Genomic DNA, 24,383 nt, shown 5'->3' on the forward strand with positions numbered 1-24,383 from the left:
TTCACCAAATTTTCGAATTTGATCTTTGCTTTACTTCTCACTGAAAAGCAGAACCATCTTTTGATGAAGAATCATCAAGCTCGACTCACTAGCTTAAACGCTCTGCCTGAAGCATATGCGACTAATTCTAGTAGCCACAACTGACAAAAACCCCGTCATGGTCGTGGAAATGAGCGGCAGCCCAAACCATGGGTCTAAGGTCAACAAAGCAGAGGCCCTACCAAAGGAGGAAATTTGACCCAGAAACTCCAATCATTTGCCTCTAAGGCCCCAAACTTCAAGAATAAGGGAAAAACTACCGTTTAATCGGCTTCCACGGAATTGGACATGTGCTACCATTGTGGATCAAAGGATTATTGGTCATGCGTATGCTGAGATACCCCCAAGCCTATTGCCAAGTATTATTCTTATGAGTCTAACTCTTCACATGTGGACCATCCTGATGATACTACCACAACTATAGAGGTTTCAGAGGTTCAAGAGGCATCAGCTCCCATAGAAGAATAACTTTTATTTTTCTAAGACATGTTACGGTGTTTTCACCCTTAGTGGCCGAAACCACCCTCCAATTTTTCTAAGTTTATGGTTTAATTTCTCAAACAATTTTTCTAAGTTTTTGGAATAATTTGTTTTGTTTGGTTTGTTTTCAATTATGGATAATTATTTTATGGATATTATTTCTCAATTGATTAATTGAATGAATGGAATTATATTTAGGCATGTGTTCTAGGTGTGACTAGTGGAGAAGTTAATTGTCTGGCTGATAGTGCTACCATGCACACTATCTTGCATGAATGACACTATTTTACTAATTTTGTACCTAAAAATGGACCTGTGACAACTTTCTCAGGCTCATCTAACCTGATAGAAGGATACAGAAAGGCCTATATGATGTTGTCTAATTGTACCAAATTAACCACTAAAGAGGCCCTCTATTCTCCCCATTCCGGAAAGACTTTAAGTTTTAGAGATTCGAGACAATCAATATCATGTTGAAACCACTGAAGAGAATAGCTCTAAATTTCTTTGTATCACTTCTTATGAATATGGCTAGAAGCGTATTCACGAGAAGCTGGAACGTCTCCTGAGTGGGTTGTACATCATAACCATTCGATCCGTGGAGACCCGCCATGTGGCTAGCCATGTGCTTGGGTTCCAAAGCATTCTGTCACTTTGGCATGACAGAATGGGACATCTGGGATGAGATATGATGTGCCGTATCTTCAAAATATCACATGGGCATCACTTAACATCTTATCCCGACCATCCGTTTTGCAAAGCATGCTCCCTAGGGAAGTTGAATACTCAACCCTCAACTATAAAGATTATTCACAACCCCCTAAGTTTAGAGGATTCAAGGGATATTTGTAGTTTTATCCAACCAACATGCGGACCATTTAGATACTTTATGGTGTTGGTTAATGCATCGACCCGTTGGTCACATGTCTGCTTATTTTCCACATGCAATGCTACTTTTGCAAAACTCCTAGCTCAAGTCATTAAGCTTAGGGCGCACCACCATGATTATCTGATCAAGTCAATTCGACTGGATAATGCTAGAGAGTTTACATCATAGACTTTTGGGGATTATTGCATGTCAGTTAAGATTGAAGTTGAATATCTTGTACCCCATGTTTATACCCAAAACGGCATGGCAAAAGATTTCATAAAGTGCCTTCAAACGATGGCTCAGACTTTTGTTATACAAATTGAATTGCTCGTATTTGCCTAGGGCCATGCAATATTGCACGCATCTATGCTGGTCTGCTTAAGGCCCACTGCTACCCAACTTCATTCACCGTAACAGTTGGTCACTGGATACGAGCCTATGTCTCGCATTTGCGCTTGTTTGGGTGCGCAGTCTATGTGCCAATAACACTGCCACTACGACCAAAAGTCGAAGTACTCCCTTGAAGAACCAACAAGCACTTGTGCCGATTCTTTCAAGACTTTGTTGTAAGCTCAAAGCTTGTAACGATGTTTGATTCAAGATCAAGTCGTCAAGGCCCTTGAATCAATGAAATCTCACATCTACACCATCTTTGCCATAACTTTGAAGTGAAGACCATCCACGCGTTGTTTTCAAGCTCAAAACTTGAAGCAATCGTTCAATCGTTCATCCGAGATCAAGTTATCGCGACCTTTGGATCAACAACCTACGCATCTACATCAAATTTGAAGACTGAATCAGATGAAAATTGTAAATAGAGATTGTAAACCTACAAATTCAAATCAATACAAATCTACTTTGTACACGTGTTCTCGTTTCATTCGTTACAGAATTTTCGTGTTGACAACGATCAAAAGTAAAACATACGTATAATGGTATGAGTATGGTTATACCTTAATATTTTGAACATTCCCTTATTGGTTGAACTTGGTGTGCAACTCTTGAAGGCTCCATTTTTGTCATTATTGGTGTGGAGTTCTCTTTCCCAATCATTGGTTGTATGAGAGTAGTTTTATCACACAACAGAAACTGCATAAAAAATAATGAAATACATGTTAAGTTAGAAGCTAATTTTTTTACTCTTAAAACATCAATAAAAAAATAAAATAAAAAATAAAAAATAAAAATTGTTGGACTCACTTGAAGTATAATGATGCAACCACCGATTGATCCTATTGGTTTATTTTCAGTTTCTTTTGCATTAGCGTGTTTAATTAATGAAGTGTTGATGTAGCTGCAAACAAATTGAGCCCATGAATATCTAGATAACTCCTCTAACTTCTCACAATACTCCACAATTTTAGAGTTTAGCGTGCTGGCAAAGTTGATGAAAAGTGTCGTGAGGCATAACTCAAGAAATATTAACACTACTGCATCCTTGTCGTAGTCAACAACTTCAGACTCTTCTTCACTCATTTCTTTTCCTTTTCCTTTTCCTTTTGCTTGATTTGAATTCTGTTGAGGTGGATTTATAGCCCATGCAATTGCTTTTCAAAGTGCATTATCAAGTGTCACTTTCGATATTTTCCATTTACCAAAATACCTTTGTCGGAAAGTTGAGTTGTACCTTGGCCCTATCATTTTAGGCATCTTTCCTTCATTTGGTAGCCCCAAAACCTTCGTCACTGATTTGGAGGTTATTTGATACTTTGTTTCCTAAAGTTGAATGACTTGGTTTGATGGTTACCTTCACCATCTCGTTCAAGTCGAGGTCCGACTTGACTATGTCATCCTTGCTCATACGTCCCTCATAGAATGGCTTTATTAAGGGCCAAAATGGAGTTTTCTTTGGCAAGTCAATTTGCTTACTATTAAGGATGCCTTTCACCTCTTGAACAATCGTGTTGAAGGCAATCATGTTGCACCTAAACTGCGCATGGTCCGGGTGCTTAGCTTTTTGATCATATGCCTTTCTGTTTTCTTGCCCTTTTGCTTTCGTTTTTGAAGTACTGCCTTTCGTTTGTTTATGTATCCCTTTAACTTTTTTTGGGGACATGTTTCAACTGTAAAAGAAAAAAAAAAAAAAAAATTTGTGTAAGCGATATTAATATGTATGTTTGAATCCATTAACGTAAAAGCACATAACATGAATTAGACCCTGTGTGTTTGAATTCACAAACAAGAAACAGACACTGTGTTGTAGTGTCTAAATCCACAAACCTATATGAATCTCAATGCACAATCACAAAATAGGAAACAAACACTACAACAAAGTGTCTGAATCCACAGAACAAGAAACAGACACTGCGTTGCAATGTCTGAATCCACAACCTATTTGAATCTCAATGCACAATCACAGAACAGGAATCCACAAAACTTAGAATTTGAAATGGAGCAATTAACCTAAGAAAAAAGAGCACGGGAAACGGTGATTAAACTAAATGACATAACCACCATGAATAAACATACACAGAGCCAACAAATATGCCGAAACAGACTAAATTTGTTATATGCCCAAACCAATTTTAATACCCAAACAAGGTCAAATTCAAAACCAAAAGGTATAGTGTGCAAAATTACATTAAATCTCTCAAAAACACAACTCAAATAACCTAAAATGTAAAAATTGAAGAACAAGAAGAAAATAGGAAGAAACAAATTACTTTGAACGTGATTTCTCAATCACAAGTGCGAATTGTTCGTTGGAATCAATGCAAATGCGAATTGTTCGTCAGAATTATTCGTCGAATGATGAAGGTGGTGGGAGGCGATAGAGGTTGAAGGTGTTGTGAGGCCGAAAAATGGAGGTTGAAGTCTAAGAGTGTTTTATGGCTGATATGCGATTTACAGTGAGGGAGATGGAAAGGTTTGGTGTTTTAAATGATAATGGCATCATTTGTAATTTTAATTTGATTGAGGTGTTTTAATGTATCTTAAAGTCTCATTGACCGATTTATAATTCCAATAAATTTGATTGACCTATTATTAATATCATAACTTGTAATTGATTTTATACAAAATCACCCATAATTTTTTAACACACATATCTCACAATTTGTATAGTGACACGTGGTGTACCACCCCGTGTTCCGGTCACACTGAAAAATCTCTCGATGAAGAACATATCTCATTATACTTAATATTAAAATATGAATTGGGGTGAGGGTGGACCAGTAAATGAGTGATTATGTTAAGTTAATAGTTTTGATGAGTGAAGTGAACTTGTGATTTGCTGCTTAATTGCTCTAATTATGTGCTTAGTTACAACCGGAGTTACATAATTTTCTCTTCAAAAAGGGAACCTGATGATGGTTTTGGCACATCAATCAACTCTTTTTGGGGTTAAGAAGAATAAGACAGGGATTTTAGCATCTTTCTGACTACCATCTTTTGATTCACCAGCACCACGATGAATTTCCATCTATTGTTACTCGTTTGTAAAGTACTTTTAAATGACTAAAAATGCTTTTACATATAAAACAATTTTGCGTGATTAACTTGCATTTTTATTATGGATTGGTTTCTAAATCATTTTTTTTTCTAAAAACAATTTCAGTCATTTAAAAACGCTTTTAGAAAAAATGTTTTTAGATTTTAAAATTACTGTGTCTTTACAGGACTAACTTGCATTTTACTAAAGATTGGTTCTAAAACATTTTTTCTAAAAACGTTTTCAGTCACTTAAGATTGCAATTAGAGAAAATGTCTTTGAAGTGCTTTTTCAGAGATTAATATATTTTTACTAAGAATTGATCTAAAACACTTTTTCTAAGAGAGTTTTCGCTCATTTAAAAGCACTTTCAGAGAATATTTTTAAATTTTAAAAGCACTTTAAGTGCTTAAGCACCGGTTTGCACATAATTAGTGCTTCTTGTAGGAAGCAGTTCAAATATTTTTTCCAGAATTAACTTGCATTTTTATTAAGAATTATTTTTTAAAACATTTTTTATAAAAACGATTTCAATAATTTAAAAGAACTTTTCAATCGATTGTAACCCCCAATACATACACATACAAACAACGGGACTTAACTGAAACAAACAGAAAACCACGAGGACTTAATGGTAACAATGAAAAGCCCCAAATCCTAATTTCTCTCTATATTACAATGGGGGTTTGAGTCTTCACTAAAACCCTCCCTGCGCGTATCCTCTAGCTCCAGCTCTCATGGCGTTTGGCAATCTGCCTGCTATGAAATGAGCTTCCGGATTCGGCTTTTAGCTTCCCACTTGATTTACTGTTATCTCTTTAAATTACTTTTACCGTAGACCAATATTTTTACCAAACTGAAGAGAGAAGAAAAGCAAACCTAAATTTTCACCGGCGAACCAGTTAAAGGTAAATTCCATTTTTCTTTGCTGCTTGTTCGTAATTTCTGTTCATTTAATTTTTTTAATTTTTCGTTATTTTGCTTTATTAATTTTTTAGGAATTACTGTCGTGGATAAAATTGAGTGAACAGAAATCAATTGGATTTTGAACATCTATTTGGAAAAGTAGAAAGTTAGAAGAGGATTGTTTGCTCAATTTCTGAAAGTATGGAATTATCTAATTTCAAGATAAACACTTTTTCATAGAAGGATCAATACATAATACAAAGAAAGAAAAACCCAAAAATGTCGTGGTTAAGGTGTAATGAGGAGAATTGTAGGAAACTAGAGGGGTACAGATGCCGATTTCTGTATCGTAAAAATCTTTCCAAGTGTGCATCTTGTATTGCTACTGAGTTTAGTCCAACACCCTTTTGAGTCTTAAAGTCAGCATCATCATCCGTTACATTCTGTATATGTCGAAAATCGAAATGGAAGGGAGCTTTCAGTTGGGTTCTGTTGTATGTATGCTGTTTATATTTCATGTTCATTAAGTTTCCCCCGGCTAGGTGTTCCTGCTTTATTTTAATAAGTCTCCCTCGTATCATCGAGGTTACAGGAAAAAAGAATGTTATTGGATTCAGAATTAACATGTTAGCTTGTGGTTGTTATGAATTTGATGTGCCTTATATAAACTTAACAGTGTAGGACATATGCATGAGTTTGGGCTCAGGTCAGTTATTGTTCTTAGTGCCTATTTGACGGCCATAAAATCTCATACTAGTTATTTACCATTAAACTTGTTTTCTCGCTAGTTTATTTTCTTTTATTGAAGAGTCTGATAGAAATTCCAAATTGTAAATTTTAGTCACTCAAGTTATCTAGCTTGATACAAAATCTCTATGTTTATGTCTTTTTTTTTTCTTTTCTTTTCTTTTTTTTTTTAAATAGTTGGAGGATATTAATTTTTTCAGGGGCAACAATGGGTTACCAATTAATCGAGTGGGAGCAAGGCTGGGACTATATACAGCAGGGGATCGCAAAGATGAACAGGATTGTACAAGGATCATCAGAACCTCAGTTCACCTCAGAAGAATATATGAAGCTTTACACAACTATCTATAACATGTCTATTCAACAACCTCCTCATAATTATTCTCGGCAGCTTTATGAAAAGTATCGGGAGACAATTGAGGAATACATTTCTTCAACAGTGCTTCCCTCTTTACAGGAGAAGCATCATGAGTTTATGTTGCAGGAGTTTGTCAGAAGTTGGGGAAATTATAAAGTTATGTTTAGGTGGCTGTCACACTTCTTTCGTTTTTCTGATGACCACTGCATCACTCGGAATCAGACATCACTTCCTGGGCCGAACGAAGTTGCACTTAATTGCTTCCGTAATTTGGTTTATCAGAAGGTAAATGCTGATGTGAGATATTATGTACTTGGCCTTATTGATAAAGAACGCGAAGGAGAGAAAATTGACAGAGCACTACTGAAGAATGTGATAAATATATATGTTGAAATTGGAATGGGAGAATTGGATGTGTATGAAAAGGACTTCGAAGAATACATGCTCATTCAGACTCGCGAGTACTATTGCCACAAGACATCAAGTTGGATTTTGGAGTACTCTTATACGGATTACATGTTGAAGGCAGAAGAATGCTTGAGAAGGGAGAGGGATAGAGTTTCTTATTACCTGCTTCCAAGCAGTGAGAAGAAGCTAATGGAGACAGTGAAACATTGGTTGGTAGTGATTCATGCAAATCAATTGATTGAGAAGAAGCATTCTGAATCTGGATGTGCTTTGCTTACAATTGAAAATTTGGAGGAGCTTTCTGGGAGATTTATTGCTAGTGTGGCACTGGAACAGCAAGTTCCTGCTGAAGGTTCGACTATTGTTCAACAGGCTGAAGATGCTGCAATGATTGAGGAGTGAGATGAGTCGCACTACAACAATTGAACGATAAAAAATGGTAACAATGTGTAGTAATCATGAGTTTTACTTTTGGATATGCTGCGAATTATGTGCAGCTATTTTGAAATCCTTGAGATCGTTTGACCCACATTCTGATATGTCATATAATTAACTACCTTGGTGCCAATTGTGTCTTAGAACTGTTGCCCTTGTGGCATTAAAATGGATATATTTCTAACAATAGAGCACATAGCTGATAAATTCGATGCCGTTAACTTATGTCTTAGCTTTGCAAACCTGTATTCAAGCATCAAGTTGTAGTTAAAACTAATTAAATCTCATCCAAGCGTCAACGTTTAGGTTAAACTTAGGCTTAGTTTGTGTACTTGTGCAAGGATTTTGTATTTTACAGAGAACTGATTTATAATTAATTGGTTTGATGTGTACAATACAGGTCTCCTGCTGAATCTGCAGGATTCTTTTTAAGCATCATCTGGCTATCAGAATTTATGTTACTGAGGCCTCGTTTGGTCTCTAGGATTGGGTTGAAATGTATAACCGCACTGGACTGAAGGTATGTTGAAGGACGAAATGAAAAATTTGTATTCAACTTGGAGGCAGAAGGTGGATTACTCATTGCCTCTACCTATGTTGTATCTTGAATTTTATGAGTTATTCAATCCATTCCATTTCTAGGCACCAAACGAGCCCTAACTTTCTTACTGACCGCTACTTCGACAACTCCAAACCCTAATTTGTGAAATATTACAAATTCTGCAACAATATCTAGGGTATGCTTCCACAAGTCACAATCATTCTTCCCATAAAATTAATTTATTGACTACAAATTATACTCGATAATTATAACTTCGAAGGATGAAAGTCAACATAGTTTACAAGAGGAAGATAATGACTTGTGAGAATGATAATCAAGCGGTATTTTAAACTAATTTAATTAACGTGAAGGTAGCTTCAAATTTGCGTGCAAAATGAACCCTAAACCCTAAACCCGATTGCTCAAACTTACAAGACATCCAATTCTTTATATCCAATTCACATATGTTTCAAAGAATTCCCCAGATTAAGTGGATTTAGCTTCCTCTGCGTCCGAGTTCTATCGCGACTTCTTTGATGGTATAGTTAAAGGTAAAGTTCCATGTTGATCATTTACGTTGCGTTCGTTGCCTAACAATGTTTCCGTTACAGTTGGATGTAATATATTGAATATTTCCATTCACAACAATGGCAACCGAAATAATGGAGTGGGCTGAAGGATGGATCTATATGCAGCAGGGAGTTACAAAGCTAAAGAGGATTTTGGAAGGATTACCGGAGACTCAGTTCACACCTGAAGAGTATATGATGCTTTACACAACTCTCCATACATTGTGCATTCAAAAACCTCCTTACGATTATTCGCAGCAGCTTTATGAAGAGTATCGGGAGACATTTGATGAATACATTACTTCAACTGTTTTGCCCTCTCGAAGAGAGAAGCAGGATGACATTTTATTGCAGGAATGTGTCAAACGTTGGGAAAACAATAAAATTATGGTTAGGTGGCTTGCGCGCTTCTTTCATTATCTTGATTGCTACTTCATCGCTCGGAAGTCACTTCCTCCGCTACATCAAGTTGGGGTGAACTACTTACGTGATTTGCTTTACCAGGAGGTAAATGCGGATGTGAGAGTTGCTGTAATTGGTCTTGTTGGAAAAGAACGCGAGGCGGAGGAAATCAACAGAGAACTATTGAAGAATGTGATATATGTGTGTGTAGAAATTGGAATGGGAAAAATGGATCCTTATAGAGAGGACTTTGAAGAACACATGCTACGAGAAACTGGTGAATACTATTCTCGTAAAGCATCAAGTTGGATCACGGAGGACAGTTACCCGGATTACATGTCGAAAGTAGAGGAAAGCGTGAAAAGGGAGAAGTATCGAGTTTCTGATTACCTGCAATCGAGCAGTGAGAAGAAGCTGGTGGAAAAAGTGCAACATGAGTTGGTGGTGGTTTATGCAACTCTACTGTTCGAAAAGGAGCATTCTGCAGGTTCTTGATCTACTTCTTCGCCTCGAGATGATGATGTGGATGATTTAGACCTGGTTTGGTACTGAGGTGATTCTGAAAAAACCTTGTATAAAAAAAAGCTAGGAGCTGTTTTTTTTGTTTGGTAAACATTCAGCTTCAGCTTTTTTTCACAGTTTTGGATGAAAAAAAGCCAAAAACAAGAAGCTGCAAAACCCAACTTTGAAAAATTGGCTTTTTTTCACATCTGTTTTATTCTTGTGCTTTTTTGTGGCTTACTATGTGCAGTATTATGTATTGTCATTTTACTTGTTTGATCATGGTAAAGATTTGTGCTTATAACCAGTTTAACTCTTGGATTGCTGTAAATTATGTGGAACTCTTTCAATCAAAGGCATGAAAGTGAATAAAAGGGAAGATATTATGAAATTACACTTTGCACCCATCTTTCATCCGTTAACATCAAGTCAATGCTATTTCTTACACGGCACTTGATGAGTCTACGTTTTGCTTACTTGAACGTTAGAATGATACCGCATCAGTCATTATTTATTTTTATCTCTATCTCCAAGCTTGCGGTTTTCATCTAGCAAAAAAAAGAAAGTTCTTATTTGTTTTCCATGTGGCATTTGTTAATCAATTTGTCATCCACGTGACTCCATACAAGCAAAATATTGGCCAACTGGATGTCACATCTGAATACAATGTTAACTTGATGGTTACTAAGGTCATCTTCAACTCAAAGAACTAAATATAGTCATGTCTAGCATTGTAGCCCTACAAAAAATTATTTTTAAATAAACAGTGTTAAGCCATATTCATATATCGTGTCCAACCGAAGGGGCTAAACATAGCCTCCTCGATAATTTATTAGTTTTAACTTTATATTTTAAATTTATTGGTTAATTTAATTAAACTACCGTTGGATGCTTTCAAATCTAGCCGTTAAGTTTGAATCAATTATTGCAACTGAAGAGTTGAGTCACAGAAAAGTTGCGAAGATGAGGGCTACATTTGGTTAGCTTAATGCTCATTTGGCCAAATAATAGTTTGGTGGACTCCATAGAATTATAGCCCAGTCATCGATTGAAGATAAGTTTTTTGACAAATCAGACTACTTTTTTTGCTTTAGACCTTTAGCCCTCTTCATTGAAGATGACCTAAACTAATAGATGACAATCTATCATAAATGAGAAGGAAAGTGGTAGGAAAACTGAAAAATCAACCCCAACAAACACTCATTGACCTAAAGTTTGTTTAAACTTACAAGTCACCCAATAATGCAATTAATCTGAGTTCTATAAGAAGCCTCATTGTCTGTGGGTGTTTCCAACTTGACCTAGTCTCCACGGTATCTTTTTATTTATTTATAATTATTATTTGGGTCAAGGTCTTCCACGGCGTCCACCTTAGCAGCTTGACTTTTTCATAGGCTTGGTCTTCCCAGTTTTTATGTTACCCTTGTTTCTATATATACATAATGCTCTGAGTGCAGAATTTCTCATTGCTAAGCTATGCATGCCTTCATCTTCTTCATCCTTTTCTCCACTGCCATCTTAATTGAAACACAAGCATCCACTGAAAACTGCACAACTACTAAGTGCTCTCATGGCGAACCCGATATTCGGTTTCCTTTCCAAGTAAGAGGCCGGCGTCCCCATCACTGTGGTCTACCCGGTTTTGACATCGACTGCAGCAACAACGCTTCCAAAATTCACTTCCCATCTTATGGTGAACTGGGCATCAAATCCATCTCGTACGATGCCAGAAGACTCGATCTTCTCGATCCCAAGGGTTGCGTCCATGAAGTCTTTCTTAATCTCAATCTTTCCCTTACCCCGTTTCGATATTACTATGTTCTGAAAGAGTACTCGTATCTCAATTGTTCGGTTACGCTTTCACCTTCTTTCTCTCAAGTTCCCTGCCTAAGTGGCTCCGGCTTTCATGTTTACACTGTGGAGCCTTCCATGGCTGTGCCAAACTTTTGCAGGGTTGTGAAAACTGTTCCCATTCCTTTCGAGTACAGTCCTTATCTTTCTGACAGTAGCTTCGGTCTTGGGTTAACTTGGGGCTCAGTTGGGAATCAAGAAACAGGATGTTTCACCATGGCACATGTTAAAGGTAAATTCCATTTTCCTTTAATTTCTTCTCCTTTCTTTTCTTTTTCTTCTACTTTTTTTCAGTCAATTTCTCTTCCTTTAAAATGCTTTATTTATATTATGGACGAAATTTAAAGTGCAAATAAGAAGAATATTGTTTTAACTTGTAAAACCAGATATACCAACCATAAGGTACTTTTCTCATAGGGAATATGTAACTATTTGTAGAGAAAAAAGTTATTAAATCTAACCAGGTTGATGCTATATAATATTACGGTCTAGTAATATTCCTCTTGACAATAAATAAGAGGTCTTAAGTTTGAATTTTGAGAATGATAAGTTCGCAACCAATTTATAGTGAATCAACTAAGATGACCCGTAATAGGTAAAGTAGCTTATAACTTGTGTGGATTATGTGTATACAAACTCTACGGTGAATAATAATAGGGGTGTACTATTTACACACCCTTATTTACTTCTCACACACCCTTTAGTAATTTATATCTTTTGATCGTCATCAATTGATTCGATCCGACAGTCAAAAATTAAGAGTGTGTGAAAAAGTAAAAAGCTGTGTGTGTATCACACCCCTAAATAGTAAATGGAATTATCTGAACAATAGATGACTTAAGACTTAAGTTTTAGGAAAACAAAACTCGAATTGAGATGTTTAAAGGGCAAAACAAAGAAAGCAAAGTGTGGGGCGGTAGGGACTCTGGGGAATAATCTAATAGAAGATTCCAAACTGTGGAGCTTTGTCCCTCACTTGGAAAGTTATTTCATATATTGTCAAGAAAATACTCCATCTCCAGCTTGTTACGTATTCCTTGGCTTTATGTGTTCAAATATAATTATCTTAAAGTGATTAGTCAATAAGTTAATTTTAATTTAATAAATAAACTAAGACTTAGAGCCGGCTAGTCAAACCAAAAAATTTTTCCATCCAATTGTTTAGCCCCCTCCAACTACCTTATCACGATATGTGTCATGTATTTAAAGAAATTGAGTTTCTTCTATAAAATCAATTGACAATATAAAAACTAACTTAATTACTCATAAACACATACGAGATCTCTCTTTTTTCCGATGTAAGATTAATACTGTCAACAATATTACTCTTTATTCCAATCTAAATTGCATGTGTAGGCGTGACTTCTACTTAGCCCTGAAGCTTAGGACTTCCAAGTACTTTAGACAATCAAAAGCGATGATTAAATGAACTTTTTAATACACTATATTGCATTTTTTTGGGTCATAAAAGCACTCCTTAGTGCTTTTTGGAGAAGCACTTAACATGTCCAGTATTTTTAGGAAAGGCACCAAACATATGTGTTTTTTCATGAAGCATTTGGATTCTTAGTAAAGATTTCAAAATGTATATAATAAAAGCGTACATAAGTAGAAGTGCCTCCTATAAAAGTTATTCTAGTGGGAGATATAGCCTCTCACACTTGTGGTTTTTTATGCGTGCAGTGGCGTGTATTGCCATTTTAATTTTGGTGCTGGCAGTGCTGGCAAGAATAAGCATGCATCGGTCCAACAAAACACAACGTCGGAGAGAAGGGGACGATCGAATTCAGGTTGAGAAACTACTCGGAGATTACAAAAGCCTTAAGCTTGAAAGGTGTGAAATAAGGCAACTCTACTCAGTCTGAAACAGTTTTGGTCGACATTAGAATCATGATGAAGCACCATAAAATGCAACTTATGAATGAAAAACTGTAACTTTTCAGATTTTTGATGCATCTTTTTTCACCTGTTTTAGTAGCAGTTTTTAATAATAATCCATGTTTGAAGCAGCGACCACATATTTGTACAGTTTGGGTAGTGGAATTATTTTTTTTTGGATGAAAATGATGATTTATATTTAATAAAATAAAGGATTACAACCGAGACAGAGAAAACTTAGCTCTTGAAAATTGGTCGAGCTAGACTACACACCATGACTTAGAGCAAATGGAAGGAGCCAAGCCCCCGATAGAACGGCCCCTATCCCCTTAAAAACGCGAACCAAAAAAAACACAATTTTTTCTTCAACCAACAAGAAAAAGAAAACCCAATTTGTAGTGTATAAATACGATTCATCTGACAATTACTTAGCGACCAATACAAGAAAAACAGGCTGTACATTTTCTATTAATGAACTTTTCCTTCATCGATTCAAAGCCAAACACAAAAGGTTTGACCCTCCTTAAGTCGACCAGTTTCTCTATATACTATGATGGAATTTAGAACGGCAGGAAATTGTCTTTTTATGTCAAGATCAACACTTTAATAATAATTTAATTATCAATATCCATATCATTTGGTTAATAAAATTTGGTTTTGAAATTTAGTTTCCCGAGCATTACCCATATTGAAAACATAAGCATTTAATCGCTATTCCGTTAATACTTAGGCACCTAATTAACCACTAATTTGAGTACTCAAGGTTCCAATGTTTTAAGCAAGAAACCAAGGACAATCATGATTCTACCTTAAAAATAAAAAACACTAGTGAAATTCCTAAATATGATATCAAGAAAGAATTATCCAGATTGGTTAACTTTTTTGCTCTTTCTTTCTGCATATAGCGCTCTAACTAAAGGAGAAGAAAATAGTGCCACATAATGGTTGTAAAACCACACTAATTAATTACTTAGCATTCCAATATTCCATATTCGAGCAGGGAAGAAATAAACGCGCGGAGTATGTAACAGTACTGACAGACACTACATCTGGTAGAGATTAAAAAGGTCAAGGTTGCTTTTCTGTCTTGTTTTGTGATGTCACCAAAGTAAAGTTAAACTCTGCCGGCCGGCTACTCATATCTCAACACGTCGACACAACCTTATCGGTGAGTAAATTACTACATGCACAATCAATCAGATGCGGAGTTTTATCATAAAAGACATCGGTGTTAGTTAAAGTGAAATGAAGATATTTACTTAGCTACTCAAAGATGAGTAGGAACTCCTACTCAAAATTTCTCAAAATTGTTCATTGTCAATTTATAAAACTTTATGTTTATAATTAAAACCGTTCATATTATAAATCACCATATAAAAATGGTCACTATAAAAAATTAATTAAAACTAAGGCCGTTTAGTCATCAAACTATTTAAAAATAAATGAGCGTTATTGGTAAAAGCATTATGAATCGTTTATATATTTGCTATAATAGATTGACTAAACGATTTTAGTTTTAATTTATTTTTTGCAGATATAATCTTTATAAAGTGATTCATAGTATGAACAGTTTTGATCATAAGCACAAAACTCCGCGATTAAAACACTAAGAATTTTGAGTATGGGTTCTTACTCATCTTTGAGTAGCCAAATTTTTTTTTTTTTTTTTTTTTTTTTGGCCTTTTTACTTTTTCCTTTTAACTTTCTTTTGGGGTTTTGAAAATAAAATTTACGTTTATGATGCAAAGATTAGTTTGCCACTTTTCCCTTCGATTTAAAAGAAAAAATAAATGGAATCTAACAGCAGGGTGTCAATTGATTGTTTTTAAAAAGTTTACGTAGTTAATTAAATTTATTAGTTTAGGGGTCAATCTCCAATTAGCTAATCCTTCCGGGGTCAAATGGCATTTTACCCTAATATGTTAATTCCGCAAAGGAGACACGGAAGACTTTCCCATTACTTCATTTCTCCTCCTCCGATTTTATGCTTCTTCTTCTTCGAGAGTACGGCGGATGGGCAGTGGATGAGCTAGCTCAGCTGTTGACTAAACTGAAGAGGATCGGCGGAGCTGCTCGGCCTATCTCCGATCATCTATTCGATTTTCCATTTCTTGGGTTTTCTTCTCCGCCGTCGTCAGCTCCTCCCTCACAATTCTCCGGCAGCTATGAGTGTGGTCTCAGGTACGCTTCCTTCCATGATTTCCATGAAGTTAACTATTTACCACACAATTATTTTACTGGTATTGTTCTCTTATCAAATTTATCCACTCCATAAAAGATGAATTGTTGTACTAGCAAGCAAATCTGATATTATATTTCTGGTTCCACAAATAGTTCTGTCAATAATTCTGTTTCAAAGCTTTTAAATTTACCCCATTTCGCGTGTCGTTTGATTATATAGGTAGTCAATTTCGGCCACTTATCGAGTTGGATCAAGGATGGGAATATATATCGAGTATGTTTGCAAAATTAAAGAGGATTTTAGAAGGATTACCGGAGCCTCCGTTCAATCCCGTTGAATATATGACCCTTTACACAACTGTGTACAATATGTGTACCCAAAAGCCGCCTCACAATTACTCTCAACAGCTTTACGATAGGTATAGGGCGGCGTTGGAGGACTACGTAACCACGACTGTGCTGCCATCTGTAAATGAGAAACACGGCGAGCTTATGCTGCAAGAGCTTGTGAAAAGATGGACGAACTATAAAATTATGATTCGGTGGCTATCAAACTGTTTTAATTTTCTTGATCGGTTTTTCATCCCTAGGAGATCCCTTCCTAGCCTGAATGATGTTGGAATTACCTGCTTCCGCGATTCGGTTTATCGAAAAGTACAAGTCAATGCTAGAGTTACTGTAATTGGTCTTATTGATAGTGAACGTGTGGGAGAGCAGATTGACAGAGCACTAGTAAAGAATGTGATAGATTTATTTGTTGGAATTGGAATGGGACGAATGGATGCATATGAAGAGGACTTTGAGGCGCACATGCTAAGACATGCTGGCGAATACTATTCTCGTAAAGCAGCAAGTTGGCTTTTGGAGGATTTCTGTCCTGATTTCTTAGTGAAGGCCGAAGAGTGCTTGAGAAGGGAGAGGGATAGAGTTTCTCATTACTTGCATTCAAGCAGTGAATCGAAGTTGGTGGAGAAAGTGCAACATGAGTTGTTTGAACCGCTTGCTGAAATATTAAAACAGAAAGTTAGTGTTGAAGTAAAATCGTTGGTCCAACAGGCTGAATATACTGCAAGTAACGAGGCTTCAGATAGATCTTCTGCCATGCTGGAACAGGTCCTTGTCACAAACATAATCGAGCTTCATGATAAGCATATGGCGTACTTTAATAATGGCTCAATCAAAAACCATGTCTTCCACAAAGCTCTGAGAGAGGCCTTTGATGTATTTTGCAATAAAGCTGTTTCCGGGTATTCAAGTGCTCAATTACTCGCATCATTCTGTGAAAATATCCTCAAAAAGGGTGGGAGCCAGAAGTTGAGTGATGAGGCCATTGAAGTTATGCTTGACAAGGTTGTTAAGTTTCTTACTTATATCAGTGACAAAGACCTTTTTGCAGAATTCTACAGGAAAAAGCTTGCCCGTCGGCTACTTTTTGATCCGAGTGCCGACAAGGAACATGAAAAAAGTGTTCTTACAAAGATGAAACAACAATGTGGTGGCCAGTTCACCTCAAAAATGGAGGGAATGGTCACAGATCTGACATTGGCTCGGGAAAATCAGACTAGCTTTGAGGAGTACCTTTGCAATAGCCCAAATGTAGATCCTGGTATTGATTTTACAGTCGTCGTTCTTACAACTGGTTTCTGGCCCAGTTATAAAACATGTGATCTTAGCCTTCCTGCAGAGATGGTGAAATGTGTTGAAGTTTTCAAGGGATTCTATGAAAGAAAGACGAAATGCAGAAAAATTACATGGATTTACTCTTTGGGAACTTGCCACATTATTGGAAAGTTTGAGCTAAAAGAAATCGAATTGGTTGTGTCGACTTATCAGGGTGCTCTCCTACTGCTTTTCAATAGCATGTATAGGTTGAGCTATTCAGAAATTCTAAGTAAGTTAAACCTTACCCATGAGGCGGCTGTCAGGGTTCTTCATTCGCTTTCCTGTGCCAAGTACAAGATCCTTATTAAGGAGCCTGATACAAAAACTATATCACCAAATGACAGCTTTGAGTTCAACTCTAAGTTCACCGACAGAATGAGAAGAATTAAGATTCCTCTCCCACAAGTGGAGGAAAGGAAGGAGGTGATCCAAGATGTAGAGAAAGAAAGACGATATGCTATTGATGCAGCAATTGTGCGGATTATGAAGAGCCGGAAAGTTTTGGAACATCGACAATTAGTTACGGAGTGTGTTGAGCAGTTGAGACATAAGTTCAAGCCTGACATCAGAGCGATTAAGAAGCAGATTGAAGGTCTCATCATCCGTGACTACCTGGAGAGGGACAAGGAAGATCGTAACTTGTTTAAGTATCTTGCGTGATTTGAGTCTTTGACTCTTGATATAACTTGTTGGGGTATGCTGGAAGCACAGGAAGATGAAGTGTGTAATGTGTGTGGAGAATTATGTTAATATTGTCATCTAGGCCTAAAGCTGTAGGCTGAGCCTCAGCTTGGTTTTCTATACTAATAACAATGAATATGTATTTTACAGAGAGATTGTCTCTAATAATCGTCGAAGAGTAGGGATTTTCAACTCATCAGACATTTTGCAGACAACATATATAGCATTGTAGCTCACTCTTTTGTTCTTTGGGTTTCTTGGATGTCACTTTTCGTTCTTAGCTCTTTTACAGTCTGCATATCCAACTTGATGCATATTTCTGTCACATCTCAAGTAGAACCTGTTGTGTTTTTGTTCATGTATTTTTCCGATAGACTCTTGCACAATCCTGTAGAGCTTAAATCTGATAATTTCGTGATATAAACAGTCCAACTTATGCCTAAGGAATAAGCTTGTGCACAAAATAGTGTAGTTTGCAATGTAATATTAGCCCTTACGTTTTTAAATCAAATAGAATGTGGGGTGGCCTACCAGCATGTCATGTTTTAATGTGTTCGTATAAATTGAGAGTATCGTCAACCCAAATATATAAACTCAACCTCATGAGCAAATTTGTGTTATGCTGTTTAACCCTAATATATAAACATGATTTGAGTCATTGACACCTAAAAGCATCTCCAAGAGGAGTTAAATCCACGGTAAAATGCTACGTCTCGGAATTTAAAAGTAGAATTAAACATCACCTGAGACGTACATAGACTGGCATTGAAACTACCTACTGCCGAATTTGACAGCAAACAAAGCTGTTGTCATTTTAATTTTTGTAATTATTTATTATGTGGGTCCCAGTAAGGGACCAGTCATAAATTATGAAATTCTAATTTTTTTATTTCTTTTTTAAAAGGTTCTACATTTATCACTTAATATTAAGGTTAGTAGTATTCATCTTTATTTATAAGTGAGATGTTTTAAGTTCGAGTCTCACTAAAGACTAATTTGAATCAAATTTATTATGGCTCTAAACCTCCCACACTGCCTAGGGTAGATATCACATGTAATAAAAAAAAAACCAAGTCTTTGTTGTGACATATGTTCTTATCAATATGTGATTGTGTAAATCCTAAGTAGAGATAGAATATGAATCCTTTGGGATCTAGAAGATCTTTCCTAAGATATTTTGTATTACTTGGAGAGCAAGTTTCTCTCCACCTTATAACTATAAATAAAGGATTAACACACAATTCCTCTAGTCTATTCTCCAATCTCTTTCTCTTCCCTTTGTTGCACCTCTCTATTAAATATAGGCCACAATACATTATCAGCACGTTCTTTACGTTGTGCTAAAGAGAATTTATTCGTCTTTAATCAGGGGAGTATTACATTTCAATTATTTTTAATTGATTAAATTTTGATTTTTATTGAATTCATATACTTTTATTGATTCAATTTATTTTTCTTATGTTGAACGTGACACAAGCTTTGGAGATGGAAAGCTGAAATTGAAGAGATAATTTTCTGCATCAAACTAGTTCATTAATATCATCACGCAATCAGGTTCTTCCAAAACAAGGGTTTTTATCTTGATATTTTTACAGCCTTGATAGCATGAACATTCACCATAATGTATGACCCAATTTTACGTTTTTTGAATTTTAGATTCTACATAAATTGTGTATGCATTGTATTCATAATTATAGAATTATGTGAATTGATATTGTATGAAATTAAACTATATATGCATATAATTGAATTGAACAAAACTTTGAAAAAAAAAAAATTAGGGTTTCGAGATCCCTAACCAGCGAGCTGCAAGCTTTGAGCTGCGCTGCTTTGCAAGACATGGAGCTGCGATGCATTGGAGCACAACTCTATTGTGTTGAGAACCCTAGAAACGACGCCGTTTGCGTCATCCCCAACCCATAAAACATACCCTCGCCGAAAGCCAAGACTGCCATTTTTTTTCTGGACACCACTACTTGCAATCGTAATTAGTTTGGGTTTTCATCGTCGTCTACAATGACGTTCTTTGAATTTCCGTTGAAATTCATTGAAATCGAAGATTCCCGAATCGAATCCTCTTGATTAGACCCTTCCCTGACTTCAAGGATCATCCTCCGTCGTTGAGACTGGTTCCTCTATGAACCATCATGCATCGGAACTCACTCCTAAGATTTCCCGACCAAGACATCGTCGCCAGAAGCAGCGGTGCCAGCCTTCTCCTCCGGCAGGCTAAACCCAGCAGCGGTTGGGATACTTTCTTGGTCCACTGAGCCCTATTTGGGCCCTGGTAACTTGGTCCGCAACAATTGGGAAAAAAAAACCAGTTTTTTTTCCTCCTGGGCTCACTTGCAATGGCCCAATGCAGCTGTTTTTCTTGGCCTACGTGGCTGTGGTGCTCCCGTGTGATGCGCCACACTGGATCTGTGCCCTGGGTTTGAGCCTTCTTTCCCACCCACGCTTTGGACCTGCCTGTAGCAGCCCAGCAATGCATGGAAACCTACTGTTTTCCCCATGGCTCGGCCCACCTCTTGTCCAGCCTAATTTTTTGGGTTTGGGTTCCCAGGTTCCATTTTTTTTTTAAAATAGCCCCCGTGGGCTTTGGTCCAATGCCTTGGGCCACCAATTATATTGCCTATTTTCTTTAGCGCTTATGGGTTTTAAATTTTTTCGCCCAACTTTTAATTTTGGCCCGAAGTTCAAATAATTAAATTATAAATTCTATACATATTTGCATATTTTTGTATATATTGTGTTTGTTTGCAGGTACTATGAACCTCAAGTTCATACTTCCGAACCCGAAGTTTCAGAAAAGTGTTGTAGAAACCTAAAGTTTCTTAACGCGCAACATTAATGTTGAGACCCCAAGTTCTTCATGATTAAATCTGTTTAAATCAAACCATGTCTTAGAACCTGAATGTTCTAACTTTGATGTTTATGGAAATTTTATTTCCTAAAACACCAATCACATTCTTGTTTCTGCCATTCAGCGTATCGTCAAACCATAACAAGTTCAATTTCACTAATTTGGAAGTTTCGAACAAGAAACTACTTTATGTGGATACAAGATGTGACACCCTGCTTGACTACAACTAGTTGCGAAATCATTGTAGCCACTTATGATGTGGAAAAGCTGAATAAGCCTCTGCCATTAGACCTGACAATTTCTGACATGACACGAAAATAATGGGTTTCGGGTCAACACGATAACTAATCTGGTCATTATGGGGGTGATCCGTTAAGAACCCGTATACACTTGGGTAACACGTGGGTAATCCATTTCAACCCGTTAAGAAAAAAAATTATTTTGATAATTTTAAAGTTTAATTACTAAAAGATTTATTATAAAATACAATAGCCATATCAATATATACAATATATTCTATATTAAATATATAGTTTTGTATTATTATTCTATATAAGTTAAAAAAAAAAAAAGTTTTAGTCATTATTTATTTTTATTATGAGAGTTCCTAATTATCATTACTAGGATAAATTTTACTTAACATGTTGTTGTCCAAAATTAAAATAAACTAGTATAGTATTTGAATAGGCAAGAACTAAGAAGACATACATACGAGTATGAAAAATGTGAAAGAATAAATAAACACTTGTGACTCATCATTATTCCTCTACGAGTAGATAATGGTTAAACTTACATTATCATTTAGATTTTTAAAATCCTCCAAACCCTCATGAATAATGTTTTTTATTTGAGGGAAAAATTAATAAAATTAAAAATAATTATTGTAGAAGTGTAAAAAATGTAAAAAAAAAGTATACAATCACTCATAGTGACAACCTTTACAACTTTCATAAAGGGGTCAACTTCGAAATCCAACACTACAATCCATAAACCTTAAATTTATATTTAACTGTCGACTGTCATTTACGCTTTATTCTTCTTACTGAATTTCATTTTTTTAATTTTCTTTTTTGAAAACATGATCATTTGGCGGATGTAAGAAGATGAACAGTTCAGATCTTTGATATCACGTTTTGATATTTACGGTTAACTGAAATACGAGTCGGTGTCTTGTAGAAACTTTATAAACATCAAGCAATATTTTCACTAACCATAAAACTCTAAACATAATATCAACAATCCAAACCGTTCATCTTCCTGCATCCTCTAATAGATCATGGTTTCAAAAAACAAAATTAAAAAAAACAAAATTTGATGAGGAAAATGAAGCGTAAATGTGAACAACAATTAATGGTTAAATTTTGATCTATGATTTATATGATTATAGTGGCGAATTTCGAAGTTAAGCTCTTCACGAAAGTTGTAAAGCTTGTCATTACGAGCGTTTATAAATTTTTTACACCTCTACATTAATTAAAAAACTATTAAAGACTTTACTTAAATAATAGCGGTAAGATAAATGAGAGTAAATCTATACCATTGGATTCTATTTCACTTATATTATTAGAACGTTTTTGGACAAAAAAACCCATTCTCTGTTCCATTATTTTCCAAATTTACCATTTGATCAAAATAAAAACCCTAATCCCTTTCTCTCTCCCCACTCCCTTAACCCTCTCTCCTGATCCGGCCGTCTGTTTTTTCCTAGCCCTTCTCTCCTGCCATGTGTTCAGTTCTTCCGGTAGCCTTTCTCAGTCTCTTTTTTCTCCTCCCTCGTGCAATGGACAGAATCATCCTTGTTATCTATGGTCGTCTCTACATCTCTGCATGTCCATTGAATTGTGTAAGTTTATGTTCCTAAATTTTACATCTTTGCAGTTTTGCCTTTGAGTGAGGATGATGACATGTTGCCTTTGAAGGCATAAAGCGGGTGGGTGGTAAAGGATCACCACACCTAACCATTGCATTTTTTTTAGTCTGTCTTTCACCACACACCCACACGTTTGTACGTATTTGCAACTTTTTTTATGATGTAATAAATTGTAATGCCCAATTTCATTTTTAAGTTTTGTTTAGGTTTGATTAGCCTTTCCGCCCCTATTTCTGTATTCTCTCAGAAGCCCACATACTCTTAACCCCTTCCCCTCTTCTCTGCCATTAGTTGTTAAACAATCTCTTCATATAACTGTTGTTTTTTAAAATTTATGATTTTCGTCAATGTTTATTCCCTTTGGTGCCATCCACCCGGCATCCCCTCTTTGTTGTAGTCTATATTCTTCTTTGTGAGTCAATGTAAATGTTTAATATTCATGGGCGGTTCAAAAAAAAAAAAAAAAAAAATTCATCAAGATTTTGATAGATGAAATCACTGTATGTTAAAAAGGGGAGCTTTTTGGGTCCAATTTGTTGAGACCTGTATTAAAATGAATTTGATTTGAGACAGAGAAGAGAAGATGGAGTGTATGAAGATGTGCTCATGCTTATATGGAGGTTGTTTAGAATAGATTCATAGATAGTTATATTTACTGATATATGCTTCCATTAATATCCTGATGGAAAGTTTGTTGTAATATGATATGGAAATTTGCTCTATATCACGTAAAATCTGATACTAATATATCTTTTTGCTTTGTGTAGGTTTATGATCAATTTGGGGGTGTGGTGTGCCATGGTAAGGACAGTGACATAAGGGAAGGACATAAGATTTTTCCAAGTGATCACGCTTCATGTAAGAAATGCTTCATGCTGTTATACGCAGTTTAAGTCTACTAGACCCGTTTACTTTCTCGAATTTCAGCATGTATGTCCATACAACTGATACAGCTTGGCGTTGTTCTACAGGGTCCTTTGCAGGATTCAATATCATATTTTAATCATTTTATTGGTATTAAATGTGGTAATGAAGCTTTATAATCAGTGCAATGTATTATCTAATATGATGTTGATTTTGTCATTTGAGTTTCTTAGAAAGCTCGTAGCTTGGTTACTTTTCTGACTAGGGTTTTTACTTTTATTTGTATTTTTTAGGATATTGCAGAAACCTCACATTGAGATTTGGTTATTTCAGCAGTAGGACCTCAGGATTGAAGACTGAATTATTGTAAGTTTGTTTTCTTTTTCTTTTGTTTTGGCAAGCGAAATCTCAATTATGCTCCACTATTATTTTATAGTGTTTTTGTTGACGTTGGTACACTCATATTACTGTAAAATGAGCTCTTTATCTTTGTTTATTTGGCATATGGATAATTTTAACTACTCTAATTGATATGCCCAAGTTACAAATGAGGATTATTTGGGAAAAAAAACATTAGTTGTATAATTCCAGGAAAGGTGTAATTGAGAACAATCAGGGGAAAAGAACAATAGTTGTATAATTTCAGGGCTATGAAGAAGGTTAGAAAAACAATTTTAATCATCCAATTGTATTCAAAATTTTAGTTCTTTTGCAAATTCTTCTCAATTTTTTCTTTTTCTGTTTGCGTTCTATAAACAATTTTTTGAAGCAAAACTGCCAAAAATTGATAGAATCTTTCATAGTGAGTGCTGGTGATGAATTTCCTAAGAACTGAGGGCTGATTTT

The 24,383-nt window shown here is 35.8% G+C and overlaps 3 protein-coding genes and 1 long non-coding RNA gene across 6 annotated transcripts; all 4 read left to right on the plus strand.

Annotated features, from left to right (window-relative positions):
- Positions 1-5,477: 5,477 nt before the first annotated feature.
- On the plus strand, positions 5,478-8,582 carry LOC137710279 (cullin-1-like). Of its 3 annotated transcripts, none has more exons than XM_068449208.1 (3): positions 5,479-5,728; positions 6,674-7,678; positions 8,075-8,580. In XM_068449208.1, the coding sequence occupies exon 2, from the start codon at positions 6,682-6,684 to the stop codon at positions 7,639-7,641; it is 960 nt and encodes a 319-aa protein (XP_068305309.1). In that variant the 5' UTR covers positions 5,479-5,728; positions 6,674-6,681; the 3' UTR covers positions 7,642-7,678; positions 8,075-8,580. The 3 variants fall into 3 exon arrangements, with proteins under 3 accessions (XP_068305310.1, XP_068305309.1, XP_068305311.1); XM_068449210.1 differs by lacking the exon at positions 5,479-5,728 and adding an exon at positions 5,768-6,220 and having other exon boundaries at positions 8,075-8,582; XM_068449209.1 differs by lacking the exon at positions 8,075-8,580 and having other exon boundaries at positions 5,478-5,728; positions 6,674-7,863.
- A 280-nt stretch (positions 8,583-8,862) lies between these two features.
- LOC137709951 (cullin-1-like) lies at positions 8,863-9,681 on the plus strand. Its single transcript, XM_068448927.1, has one exon. The coding sequence runs from the start codon at positions 8,863-8,865 to the stop codon at positions 9,679-9,681; it is 819 nt and encodes a 272-aa protein (XP_068305028.1).
- Positions 9,682-10,968: 1,287 nt separating this feature from the next.
- Positions 10,969-13,484, plus strand: LOC137710281 (uncharacterized). Its single transcript, XR_011064962.1, has 2 exons — positions 10,969-11,770; positions 13,222-13,484. It is a non-coding gene; the product is annotated as an uncharacterized lncRNA (long non-coding RNA).
- A 1,880-nt stretch (positions 13,485-15,364) lies between these two features.
- On the plus strand, positions 15,365-18,087 carry LOC137710280 (cullin-1-like). The gene is made up of 2 exons (XM_068449212.1): positions 15,365-15,597; positions 15,818-18,087. The coding sequence occupies exons 1-2, from the start codon at positions 15,582-15,584 to the stop codon at positions 17,917-17,919; spliced, it is 2,118 nt and encodes a 705-aa protein (XP_068305313.1). The 5' UTR covers positions 15,365-15,581; the 3' UTR covers positions 17,920-18,087.
- Positions 18,088-24,383: the final 6,296 nt, after the last annotated feature.

The sequence above is a fragment of the Pyrus communis genome, chromosome 12, assembly GCF_963583255.1.
Source record: "Pyrus communis chromosome 12, drPyrComm1.1, whole genome shotgun sequence".
In the NCBI taxonomy this organism is placed as follows: domain Eukaryota; kingdom Viridiplantae; phylum Streptophyta; class Magnoliopsida; order Rosales; family Rosaceae; genus Pyrus; species Pyrus communis.